The 13109-nt window shown below is 33.1% G+C and overlaps 2 protein-coding genes across 2 annotated transcripts; one reads left to right on the forward strand and one right to left on the reverse strand.

Annotated features, from left to right (window-relative positions):
• Positions 1-1145: 1145 nt before the first annotated feature.
• Positions 1146-6060, reverse strand: LOC132175752 (uncharacterized). Its single transcript, XM_059587798.1, has 8 exons — positions 5785-6060; positions 5245-5547; positions 4211-4503; positions 3613-3741; positions 3138-3260; positions 2221-2328; positions 1693-1871; positions 1146-1531 (listed from the first exon to the last, which is right to left on the reverse strand). Exons 1-8 carry the CDS (start codon positions 5942-5944, stop codon positions 1408-1410), a joined length of 1419 nt encoding a protein of 472 aa, XP_059443781.1. The 5' UTR covers positions 5945-6060; the 3' UTR covers positions 1146-1407.
• A 3470-nt stretch (positions 6061-9530) lies between these two features.
• Positions 9531-10360, forward strand: LOC132168212 (blue copper protein 1b-like). The gene is made up of 2 exons (XM_059579334.1): positions 9531-9812; positions 9898-10360. Exons 1-2 carry the CDS (start codon positions 9551-9553, stop codon positions 10158-10160), a joined length of 525 nt encoding a protein of 174 aa, XP_059435317.1. The 5' UTR covers positions 9531-9550; the 3' UTR covers positions 10161-10360.
• The last annotated feature ends 2749 nt before the right edge of the window (positions 10361-13109 follow it).

Below are 13109 nucleotides of genomic sequence, written 5' to 3' on the forward strand. Positions count from 1 at the left end.
ACTCGTATGAACTTGGCTCGACTCATATATATTTATTAATATGTATATATTAATAAAAATAACTTATATAGTATATTAGTTATTAAGTAACAATAGTTCATATATATATATATATATAGTTTTTGCCAGGTCTTAAGTGAAAACAAAAGATGAATTAAAAGACTTGTGCAGAAAATATTGATGTCACAAGTTAATCAGTTTGATGATCAAGTTCAAGTGTCACCAACCTCTTCAACCTCATCATCCACAAGTCATCATAAAAAGGCTAAGATCAATCCATATCTCAGTTCAATTTACCAGGATTTCCAAGATCCTTGTGATCTTGGTGAAATGTGAAATTTCAAAAGAAAAGACGAAAGAAAACAGTGCTTAACAAATTACCATGTGAAGTCTTAGAACCATGTGAAAATTTAAGAAGAAAAGACGAAAATAAAAATGCCTAACAAGTTACTATGAGAAGTTTCAATTCTACCATGTAAAAGTTTAGAAGAAAGGACAAAGAAACAGTGCCTGATAAGTTGAAGTTTCGGATTCATGTGAAGTTTTAGATTTAAAAGTTAAAAGTAAATAGTTTCACCATGACAAGTAACTATTGATAAACAATATCATCACATAAAGACAAGTTTTCTTTTTTATTTAAGGAAGCTCTCAGTCTCTGAATCATCGCCAAAAATACTTTTCAAAAGGTTTCTTAGATATTTTTCATGTATCTGACTCATGTTATTCTCCAGCATTTCAGAGTCAATTACTTTGTAATTAGTAACTACTTTATTGAATTCAAATTTGAAGTTTATTATCATGTCGTCAATTTCAATATCTAGTTTATATTTTCATGAACAAATATCTTACATGTTTTCATGTTTCAATTATCTTTCCCATTCCTCATGTTGTCAGAGCATATATATATATATATACGTGTGTATATATAAAAGTATACTAAATAATTTATGGTGTTATTGGTGTATGTTTTATAATATTATCATTTATGTCATAAGCATACTAATATTTACATAAGTATGTAAAATTTTTAAATATAATATATTATATATATATAAGTATATAACATATAATTATATGTATAATAATATAAGTAAATAACAATATTTATAATATTTCTCTCATGTAGGAAGAAAAACAAAGAAAACTAACGAAAACATCGAAAACTGTTTTCAGAAACATGTACAAGTAGTTTACAGATTTTAGTTTTCAGAAAAATATAGGTCCCATTTTATCCATGAGACCTCTGACATACAGAAAATATTAGAATGCTTGAAACATTAATAAGGATACATCATGACAGCCTCTCAAAAAGAAAAAAAAAAAAACCCAACGAAAAATGGGCCAACAAAATTTTTGGGCACATAATAGTATGGCTTTAGAAGGAACAATGTAGTTTTAAAGCAAGGGTTACAAGTTGTAGTCATCAAGCCCCAGATCCCTCAGTGCATCACTTGCAGCATCCTTACAGCTCTCATGGCTTTGCTTGGCTTTCCTTATATACTTCTCAACACCATTACTAAGGAGAAGAGTTCTGTTCAATGAAAAAGTTTGTTCCACAGATTATGGTTTCATTAAGGTCGAAATCTACTACATCGAGCAGTATGATACATCAAGACCATTGAAATAAATGAAAAAAAAAAAACGGGACAAAGTGCCTCATATAGTGTATACCGTATAATTAAGGAGACTTACCTGTTCTCTGCGTTCCTAACTGCAAGATTCCTGATCATGAGGCATGAGTTTTTTTGCATTTGTTGTGCCGCAGGGAACTTCTCCATGGCTTGAATAGCAAGGTCCCCTGCCCCAGCTTCAATGGCACGGGCTGCATTTTCTGGTGATCTCAAGGACAGTACAGAAATAGTAGACATTACCTGTACCATAATGAAGATTTAGTTAATAACACAATCTCTGTAAATGCAGTATACAACAAAAGCAAATGTTCAATCAGACCGGATAACACAGTTAATAGGAAATTATCACAAGTGATGTCCACAAGCAACCAATCATGCATATAATTTCGGGTACAAACTTTGGCAAATAAATAATATTCTTTGAACCATGCAATGCCAAGTAAGTTGGTTGCTTTTAGGAAGGCCAAAAAACTAATACCCAATCAGACCGGATTAAATGAACAGAAAGATTTACTCCAGTTAGGGCAAGAAGTTGGTTACAGGCGTTATAATTATGCAGCCATTTGGAGAAGACTAGCAGGTTCCCTACCTCTTGCAAGATAGAAGGGTCATCAGAAAATCTGGCACAGAGTTTGATTAGCCTATCCATACCTCCCTTCTCAACAATGGCAGTCTTGTTTGCATCACTTCCTGCCAACTAATCGAAATAAAACACATAAGAGGAGTTTAAACAAGCAGTGATATGCTTGCAATAGTTAAAGCAACACACGTTTCAAACCAAGTAGAGGCTACTTGGGCCTATCAGTCACACAGATAGGAAGTTGTCCACCACGCAAGAGACTTCGTGATTAGTAAATCAAATTTACATCGCAATGGAGTGCAGAATATGTGCGGAAAGTACACTTCAGTTAGAACGCCAGAAAAAGTGGGATGAATGAATTCAAAAATGTATTCTGAGTACAACAATATCCAAAACTAAATTTTATTTTACTCTTTTGACATCCCAAACAAATTCCTACCCTATATGAATCAAGAACTGATTCTTAACAAGCAATGCAATAGATATATCAACAACATACATACTTCATTGTATTGGAGGCCCATGCAAGAGAATTACATTCGGTTCATTGTATTAAGCCCATGCAAAAGACCAGAGAAAAAATCCCATGTAATAGAATTACATTCTCTACAATTAAATATTTTCCCAAAAAGTTACTTTCAAGTTGCCTAGGAGTTGCAGGTAGAAGTCCAATACACAATCTTATTAATGTTTAACATCCAAGTTACCCACTTTAAACTTATCTCTTACCTACATTACTTGGGTAAGAGAACATAGTCAAGCACTTGCAAGTATATGGTGCAAACATAATATTATGCGGTACAACCACAAAGGAAGCAGAGTTGAAACCAGAAATGTTCCACCAGACTTTTTGTGCTAGTTTTGACAACGTGCTTGCAATAAAGAAAGAAAGCTTTAAATCTCTTAAAATAATGATCCAATCATACCTTGGATAACAAAGAACAGCAAGCTCTAGCAACAATCTTGTTGCCTTGTTCACCACTGTCATCAATACATCGAAGAACTGCATCAATACCACCATTTTCTGCAATGGATTTACATATTTCATCCTGCACTAAGAAAATCTTAAGAGTTAATGATAAACCCAATAAGCAGATACTATCTAGTACAAATATTTAGGTTCTTATCAGTACTAGTTAGTTGCTGACAAAGATTAAAAAAAAAAAAAAAAAAAAAAAAAACAGAACTTCACATAATGAATTGCTGGTATCAATTTCATATTTGCAACTCAAAAATCTTGTACACTATTATTGATTCAAAGCCATAAGAAAACCATAACAAAGTAACATTTTTTGGCTGTTGATAGGCAGACACAACTCTTGCATCTGCATGGGGATTAAAATACCATTGGCTATTTGATTGAGATACCATTGGCATCTTGTCCAATTTGGATAAACTTACATTGACGGTAATGGCCTTTAAAGCGATGCTTGCCGAAACTAGACCAGGTGAGCTAATTCCTGCATGTAGTGAGTCCACTAGAGCTCCTGCAACTCCAATTTTTGCAAAATTTCGTGCATAACCATAAACCTGGCATTTGCATACATCACAAAGTTGCTTTAAGGAACACTTGGCACTTTTGTTATAAAATGAGACCAGTTGAATGCAAAAGCAAGTATAACCAAAAAAGCAAGCTTTCTTAGTTTGTAGCTGGGACTCAAAAGAATAACACCCGCCTTTGAAGTCTAACCTCGCACAAGTTTTACGGATGACAAGAAAAGGAAATTCACCTTTAAATGTGTTATCAATCAATTTGTTAATGGCCAGATTTGACGACCCATGGGATTAACTCACTCAATTGGTTATGTTAGATCATCATCTTGAATGTGGCCAATTCTTGAGCTAAGCCAATGACAGCAACTTCTACTAAAAACTTTAAGTGGGGGATTACATAAATAAGAAAAATGATCCCGTCTCTACATCTACTACATGTTTAATTTTCAGGAGTCATTGCATTGCGCAAAAGTTAGATATGCATTTTCATGAGTAATTTACTTACTTGAGAAGCCACAACACGATTATCATCTGGTGTTAACAGAATACGTATGGTATCATACAAGCTATAGATGCTGCCTTTACTCAGCCCACTTGGATCACTCAGTATTCGCATGATAAGCTCGGCAATTTTCAACTCCATGAATGACTCTTTGAGAACCTCATTACCAGTTGAGGCTGCCGCAACAACCGCAAAACCATTATTCAGGATGTCTAAATTTTGACTGTAATCATTCAGTATGCCCACCACAGTCGTCGGTCCACCACTAGTCCGAAATGTTTCTGTACTCTGAAGATCTGCAAATAACAAGGATAGATAGGACAGAAAGCCAATTAGCAAAATACATTATCTTCTCTTTAAGATATACGACACATAAGACAGAAAAACAAATCTCACTTCTTAACATAATCAGTATGGCATTGATGCTTGACCCACTGGCTTATGCACATTCACATACATCACTATGTAAAGCTTTGTCTACTAAAACTTCCAAACTGAGAGTATTTAAACCCAACCATGCCACAAGTTATAAAATTAATGTATCAAAAATCACAATCCTACTTCTTATAGATAATTTACAAGCTATACACAATGAAGTAACCAAAAAAAAAAAAAAACTCAAAACAATTATTTCTGCATTCACTGCTATCCAAACTTCTTTTCTGTTTTGGCATTTTTGCATTTTATCTTGCTTGTCCCACTTCTTAATTAACCTAACTGTTGACTTTCCTTCTTAATTCTGAAAATCCACAGATTTCACTAAAGCCAGCTCAATCACCAAAACAAAAATGTGGGTATCATACATTTCGAGATAATAAACAAAAAGAAGAATACCCACTAAAAATTACCACATAACTATCTTATGCTCCTATCTGTACACACTAACTCCCCCAACATCTTTCCGATATCATCTTCAACAATGATAATCATAACGAACCAATCATCACAAAGTTTATATTACTACCAATCTGAAACAACAAGAAAAACAAGCTATAACGAACGAAGAAACTAAATGCATTAAATAAAAACTGTTATACCAAGAAGAAGTGACGCCAATGTCTTCAAAGCTGAAACAAGAACCTGCTCGCACCCATTTCGAATCTTCGAACATATAGAACAAAGCAACTCCACACCGCCATTCCTTGTCGCTATGGCCACATTCCCTGATCCTTGGACAACACACAGCTCCGTAAGCTTTTCAAGCAATTCCACAATTTCATCCAAATATTTTTTGCTAATTTGATCCTTTAAATCAGAATCCAACTGCTTCAACCTATCCACACACTGTATCACAGGGTTTTCCTTCACATCACCCTCTCCTGGAACGCAAGTGACGATCCCTGCAACACATACATACAATTATGGGAAAAATTTAATTACTTGAGGATCTATTTGGCTGCCGAGAAAATGCGGGAGAAACGAAAAGAGATTAAGATTTTTTGAAATTATTATCGACAGAGTTGCTTTTAGTGCTTAATTTGAAGAGAATGCCATTTCATTTTCTTTCTGATTTTCCCACACTCTCTCGGAAATCAAACGGAGGGTAGCTTGAAAATAGGGATTTTGAGAGATTGGACCGGAGAGATCGACGCCCTGGAGAGATAGGGTTTGGATGGCGTCCTGGAGAGCCTCGGTGGGGTCCATCCCGAGATCGTCCATGTTTTCCTTGACCAGATCGTCGAATGCCTCCTGCGAGATCGTGCGCCCAGCCTTCGCCGTCATCTTCGGTGGGCCCATCTGCGCGACGATCCGTCCGACCGAGCAGGGTTGGAGAATGGAGATGGAGACAGAGAGTTACCAGAAGACAGAAGGTAACTGCTCTTCTTCGATTTGAAATTTGGAATGGAAAAATGAGAAAGAAGTAAATTTTTAGAGAAAAACGACTTGCAGTTCGAAGGCAAATACTAGAAAGTAGAGAGTTCTATTTGGTAAATGTTATATACCGCCAAAATAAGGAAAATGCTTTATTTCCTTTTTTGAGTTTTTTTTCTTTTTCTCATTTTTCTATTTTTTTAAAATAATCATTAGATTGTGGGTCATATGAGTCCCACATGTAGATTCCATATATTCAATGGTAATTTTAAGAAATAGGAGCGTGAGAGCAGAATAAGGGGAAATGTATAGCACTTCTCGCCAAATAATTGCGATGACCTAACCGAAGAAATTAGTTTAAAAAAAAGTACATATACTCTCTTCAAACTATCATTTTATTGTCAATGTCCCCCTCAAACTACTAATTGTCTCAATCTTTCCCCTAAACTACCAACAAATGTCAATATTCTCTCCCAACTATCAATTGTGGCATAGTAGTGCTATAAATCTTCTTAGAGTCCTCATAGAATCATTACAAATGTAATGTAGCTTTTAAATCACCGTTAAATTTGAGATGTGATTTATTGACTATTAGTAATTTTAAAAGGCATATTACATTTGGGATGACTTTAAGAAAATTCTTGAAAGACTTATAACATTACTCATTATGTCAATCTCATCCCTAAACTACCAACAAATGTTAATATCTTCTTAAGACCAACAAAAAGACAAAAATGACAATAAAAAAGTTTCAATATAACAAAAATATCTTTATAAATTAGGAAAAAAAAAAGTTAAAAATAAAATTTTAATTTTAAAAAAATAATAATTTTTTATAAAAACATTCTTTTAATTTTTTTTCCTTTATATATATATATATATATAATAAAATAATTTTTTTTTAAAAAAAACTATCCTTATAAATTGGATTTTCGTGTTTTTTAATTTTAAGTTTTTTCTAAATTTAATTTTTTTTTTTTAAATCCATATAAATTGGATTTTATTTTATTTCTATATTTTTTAATTTATAGTTTATAGTTTATAGTTTTTTTTTTTTAAAAAAAAACAATTAGAAGAGTTTTTTAATTTCATGTAGAGTATTTTTGTTTTAGGGGAGACATTGACATTTTATTGGTAGTTTAGGTGAGACATTGGCACAATTGGTAGTTTGGGGTGGACATTGACAATAAGGTGATAATTTGAGGGATGTATGTGTGTACTTTTCCCAATTAATTTTTTTTTGCAAGTGCTAATCTAGGTACTGACTTTTACCGTTAAATATCATCAAATTATATGACCGTTGTATAACAATATTTTAAATAGCAAGCATTACTCAGGTAAAATGATTTGTAACTTTCATCAATGTTTTTTCCTAGTACAAATTCTTTGGACCACATGTACTTTCAGGAGTGAAATAGAAGGGACAAGTGTAAAGACTTGGCTTTGTTGGATATTATTGTGTAACAACATATACATCAGATGTGAACTCTAATTTAGAGAAGATAGAAAATCCCTAAGAAGCATTGAAAACACACCAAAAAAGAAAAAGAAAAAAAAAAGGTCGGGGAGAAACCACTGTTGGAACAAAAAAGAAGGAATCCATTTATTTTATAATGTTTTTAGTAAACAAATGATGTTGTGTAATGAAGCCGTCATCAAGACATCATGTATAGAGTCATGTAGAGTATAGTACTCTGACATGTTTGTCAATCAAATTCAGTTAATTTTCCATATAGCATTGAATTTGATTTGGTCAATTTCATACTTTAGATAGACAATAGAGAATAATGATAGCAGTTTTGGCCGCCTCCATTTTGGTTGAACCAAGATTTTCTTTCGATGTCACATTTGTCACCAACCCATTTGGGGCCTGCAGGCTGCAGCCCCTTGGATATTTCGTTTAGAATTTTTGAGTGCTTCTATAATTACTTCAAAGAAAAAAAAAAAAGAGGGATGGGCTGTGGTTCTGTTTTCCCAAATTACAATTTTATTAAGTTATATATATATATATTCAACTTAATAATAAAAAATAAAAATAAAACAAAGGGAGGCCATGGCTCCCCTTGGTCTATTTTTGGAGGAGTGTTAGGCTTATAAACAAATTTTACAGAAAATTTTTTTCAAACTGATGTGGCACAACATGATTTGGGTTTTTTCAAAATTTGAACTTATCTTATATCAAATCATGTTGTACTACATCAGTTTGTAAAATTTTTTCTATAAAATTTGTTTATAAGCCTAGCATTCTTCCTATTTTTGTGCCTACCGTGTGACCACCTCGATAGTAGGCAGAGTGATCACGTTATTTGGATTTCTCAAATTACAAATACATGTAAAAAGTTCACATACCCCCGTTGTTCCCTTAATTTTGTAATTAGAATCTCAAACTTTAAAAAATTACAATTTTGGGACGTACATGTTTGAATACTTTGTAATATCACCCATACTGTTACGATATAGAGTTAAATCAAACGATTAATAAGTAGAATGTCCTCTATACCCCTATAAAATTACAAAATTATTGTAATTAAAAATTAAAAAATTATCCTATGGTTGTCAAGGTGGCTGTGGGTCAGTCGTAAACCTATAGGAATATTTTTCTGTATTTTGGTGTCCTTCGTTAAGATTTAATAGAAAATCTCAATAGAGGGATAACATTACAAAGTTTTCAAACATGTGCAACCTAACATTGCAATTTTTTAAAGTTTGAGGGTATAATTGCAAAAGTGATAAAATATTAGAGAAGGTAAAAGAGGCGAACGTTATCACTCAAGGTCGCAATGGTTGGGAATTGCGATACATTAAACACAACCTCTCTTCATCGTTCGTGCACCATCCTCCTTTGGTTTGGCAAGTTTCGGTCAATCTATAAGACTTATTGAAAATGGAATTGCTCGGGCTGACCAGATGGGCTGAAGAGACCCGCTCCTATGTCTACTATATATATATATCATAGTCTAATATAAATAGAATTATTTGATAGTTTTTTATTTCTTAAAAGCATAATTTAAATATCACAAAAAAATTGTTAAAAAGATAGATGAAATATAAAATAAATAAATAAATAAATAGTATCTATTTAAAAATAGTCCAAGATAGAGGGAGCTATCAGCTATTTGAAATAATTGAAAGCTGAATGAGATATTTGGCAGAAGCCCAAACTACAGGGACCTAGCTAGCTAATTTGACCATTTTTTCCATATATGTTTTGATATTGCTGCTTTTTGGGGAGGAATATTGTGACACACACGCGGAAAGAAAAAAGAAAGGAAAAGAAATATCCAAGTAGTGGAGGATTGAGTCGTTGAAAATTGAACTCAATGGAGGACTATTTCACCATGTATTTTCAATTTTCTTTTACACACCAAATAATTAAAAAAGAAAGGGTGAATTTGGCACACCCTTTCTCTCTGTTCTCCCTCGTCCTCTCCCCTCTTTAAATACCCATCAACTCTTCCCGTCAAACCCAACATCTTACAATCTTTTCTCTTAAGTTTCCCTCTTTCTTAAGTTGCTCTCTCGATACAAGACATGGGTGGTTTCACTTTTGCACATGGCCTTGTCCTTATTGTAGCCGCTTCCTGCATGTTGGCAGTTAGTACGGCCAACAAGGATTGGAAGTTTGGGTTTAACAACCATTGGCCTCCTCACAAAGGTGGCTCCCATCACCCAAAATATAGACAGGCTGCCCCCAACAAGGTCATCGTCGGCGGCTCCGAAGGCTGGCGCTTCAACTTCAGCTACACTAATTGGGCTTTCAACAACGGCCCCTTTTACCTCAACGACACTTTGGGTGAGTTAACGTATTTCAACTTATATGTCAGTTGTATAACATTTTATTAAACATATGCTAAGTTCAATATATATGGTGGTTGCAGTTTTCAAGTATGATCCGCCAACAGACAATACCATAATCCCTCACAGCGTATACTTGCTACGAAACCTTCAGAGCTTTATAACGTGCAACTTAACCGGAGCAGAGATGTTGGCCAACGTGACGCAAGGAGGCGGGCAGGGCTTCGAGTACGTGCTGAAAAATTGGAAGCCGCACTACTTTGCTTGCGGTCAGCACGATGGCATCCATTGCAACCAGGGACAGATGAAGTTCTTTGTCATGCCAATGCCCCGTTGGTTTAGATAATTGATACAAAAAGTGACGTCTTTTTTTATGTTTGTCTGGTATTCTATAAGAGTACTTAACCTTCCTTCTGATTGAGATGATAGTGAAATAAATGTACCTGCTGTGACTTGGTTTGGACATGAGAGAAATGTTTAAAAGGTTGTTCTCTTCTCCTTAGAAATTAGAACAACCTTAAATATTCTTAGTTAAAATAATTATGATTTGTCGAAGGTGGTGACTAAGGAATAAATTAAGGTTGTTCTCTTATATATTTTCTTTAACTCAAGATACTTGTTGAAGGAAATTAATGTAGCTGCCATTACAGTAATTCCCAAAGTGCCTAACCCAACTCAATTGATGGATTTTGGAGTTATATCTTACTACAATACAACTTAGAAATACATTGAAATTGTGTTGCCAATAGAATTAACAAGAGTTTGGCTCGCTAGCTTCTAGTGAAAAAATGGTGGAGATGAGATAATCATGGGAGAATTCAAGTTATTTTTTTATTGGAGACAATCTTTACCGAATTAAAGGCAAGCTAAACTAATTGGAGTTATTTTTTCATAAGAAGACTACCAAATTTTTCACTAATTAAAGGCAAGCTAAACTAATCAATTAACAATATCTTGCCTAATTGTAGACAACAAACAACTTTTATAAAGGCTATTAGGATTAGAGACAATAATTTATTGTTTCAGGAACTACTACAATCTACAAAGACTATATGCCATATCTCCCAACACTTAAAAGTGATTTAATGCAAACTTATTATAAGATTTTGTAGTAGCTATTTTAAGAATAATTGGCTTTCCTGAGCTAGTTGATCAAATAATATATTTTCACACCATTTAAGGTGGTGGTTCAATCGTCTAAAGAAATCTTTAAACTTGTTAGTTACACATTCGGACATGAAACCAATTTCGTTATGAGAATCTTCATGTTTGATTAGTGTAAATCATTTTAGTTCCCAATAATACCTTAGTAGAGTTGGATCATCTTGTGGTTTACCGTGTATCAAAGGATAATGAACTCGGTACCCAGTTACTCCAAGCGAACGAGTTGTTCAATTTCAACTTTAAACCATACTTTTTGGGACTACAAAATACAAATGTTATGTCGCCTAGCTAGTTTACCTCAATTATTTATTTATTTATTTTACAAACAAACCATTTAAAAGTCGGTCATATTTCTCTTATAAAGCAACCAAGCATAGTTTACAAACAAACAACATGCACTTATGATGGGGTAATTATGGTATTTTAAAAGGAAAAATGAGGATATTATGATGAGGGTATTATGGCCCCACATATTTGTCAATCTTTTGGTGTTTAATTTTAAGAGAGAGGTTCGTTTGGTCTTTTCATTTTCTTCTCATACTTGCCTTGGCTTTTAATTTTAAGAGAGAGGCTCTCACTTGGTCTTATTCTTTCTCTCGGTTGTGTAAAACTAATGTGTAGTTTGTTATTATTTATCACACTAATGCTTTTTATTGAACTATTGACAAACCGTCTTCTTTTCTTAGGAGTAAATAAGGAATAAATAATATATTGTTTTGGTTGCATCTAGCAGTATTTGCTATTTAGAGAATATTATAAGATTCATATAAAATTAGTGTTTGAAATTTCGAAGATGTATGTATAAAGAAAAAATAATTGGTTAAAATTTGAAATAATTCAATTTAATTATCATCAACTTTGCATAAGCAATTAATTTTTTTTTTTTTTTTTTTTTTTTCTCAAAAGGTTGACCGTTGGAGATTAAAATGTTTTGCATATTTTTTTACCATTTGTATTTAACACAAGATCAGACGTTGATGACCGTTTATCTTTAATATGATATTGATACGTTGATGACCGTTTGACACTAAGGCAGCATTTTTTTTTTTTTTTTTCATACGTTTTCTTACCCTTTTTCTTTAAGACATGATCATGGGTTTTAAAGGAAAAAGTACGTATCTTATCACTTCTATAAAAAGCAGACGGTTTAGATGTACTTACAGATGTAAAACCCCACTAGTACTGTACGAGAGTTTTTTTGAATGATGTGTACACATGTACTTACAAATGTAAAACCCCAGTAGTACTGTACGAGACATCATTCAAAAAAACTCTCGTACAGTACTAGTGGGGTTTTCCATTTTACTAGAGTTTGGTATTTTTAGTGAGTTTTCCAACTTGCTTTAGAATTGCTCCTTAATTCTAAAGAGAGATTTTTGGTGCTCTAGCTATTCTTCATCATCTTTGTGCTTAATTGTCCAATTAAAGGTTTGTTCATTTGATATTCGTTATTTGGAAGTGCGTTCCTAATGAAGGTAGACACTATAGTCTCAACCTGGGAAGTTGTGTGTCAAGAGATCTCTAGATCCGATCGCACCAAGTTATACACTCCGGGAGACATGAAATCAACCTTCAAGGACAACGCTCTTGCGTGATTCTATAGCTTTGTGAGATTTTTCTTTGCTTTATTTTTTATTTATTGTATTCTATATATCTTATTGTTAATTGTTCGGATTAATATTATTTAGCATCAATAAGAATTTTTGCACCATCCATTTATTTTCACAGCAATCTTAAAGGTTGATTATGGATGTACAAATTCTTGCTGCTGCTAAAGTTCTTTTGAATGCTACAAAAATTTGCTATTTAGAGAATATATATTATAAGATTCATATAAAATTAGTATTTAAAATTTTGAAGATGAATGTATAAAGAAAAAAAAAATTGGTTAAAATTTGAAATAATTCAATTTAGTGATCATTAACCACTCAAAAAAGAGTTTCAGCTTTCTCTTTCAATTTTTTGGATTTGATGATGTAATCTTTCCTTCCACTGCAAACATTAGTATAAAAATTGATAATATGACAAATACTACAATGAATGACGCATCAATTTGCATTACACAACCTAAATAATTTGGACCAAGGCTAACATTATTCGAAACTAAATGCTTTAGAGAAGTTTTTGAAAA

Source organism: Corylus avellana, chromosome ca1 (assembly GCF_901000735.1).
Source record: "Corylus avellana chromosome ca1, CavTom2PMs-1.0".
Classification (NCBI taxonomy): Eukaryota; Viridiplantae; Streptophyta; class Magnoliopsida; order Fagales; family Betulaceae; genus Corylus; species Corylus avellana.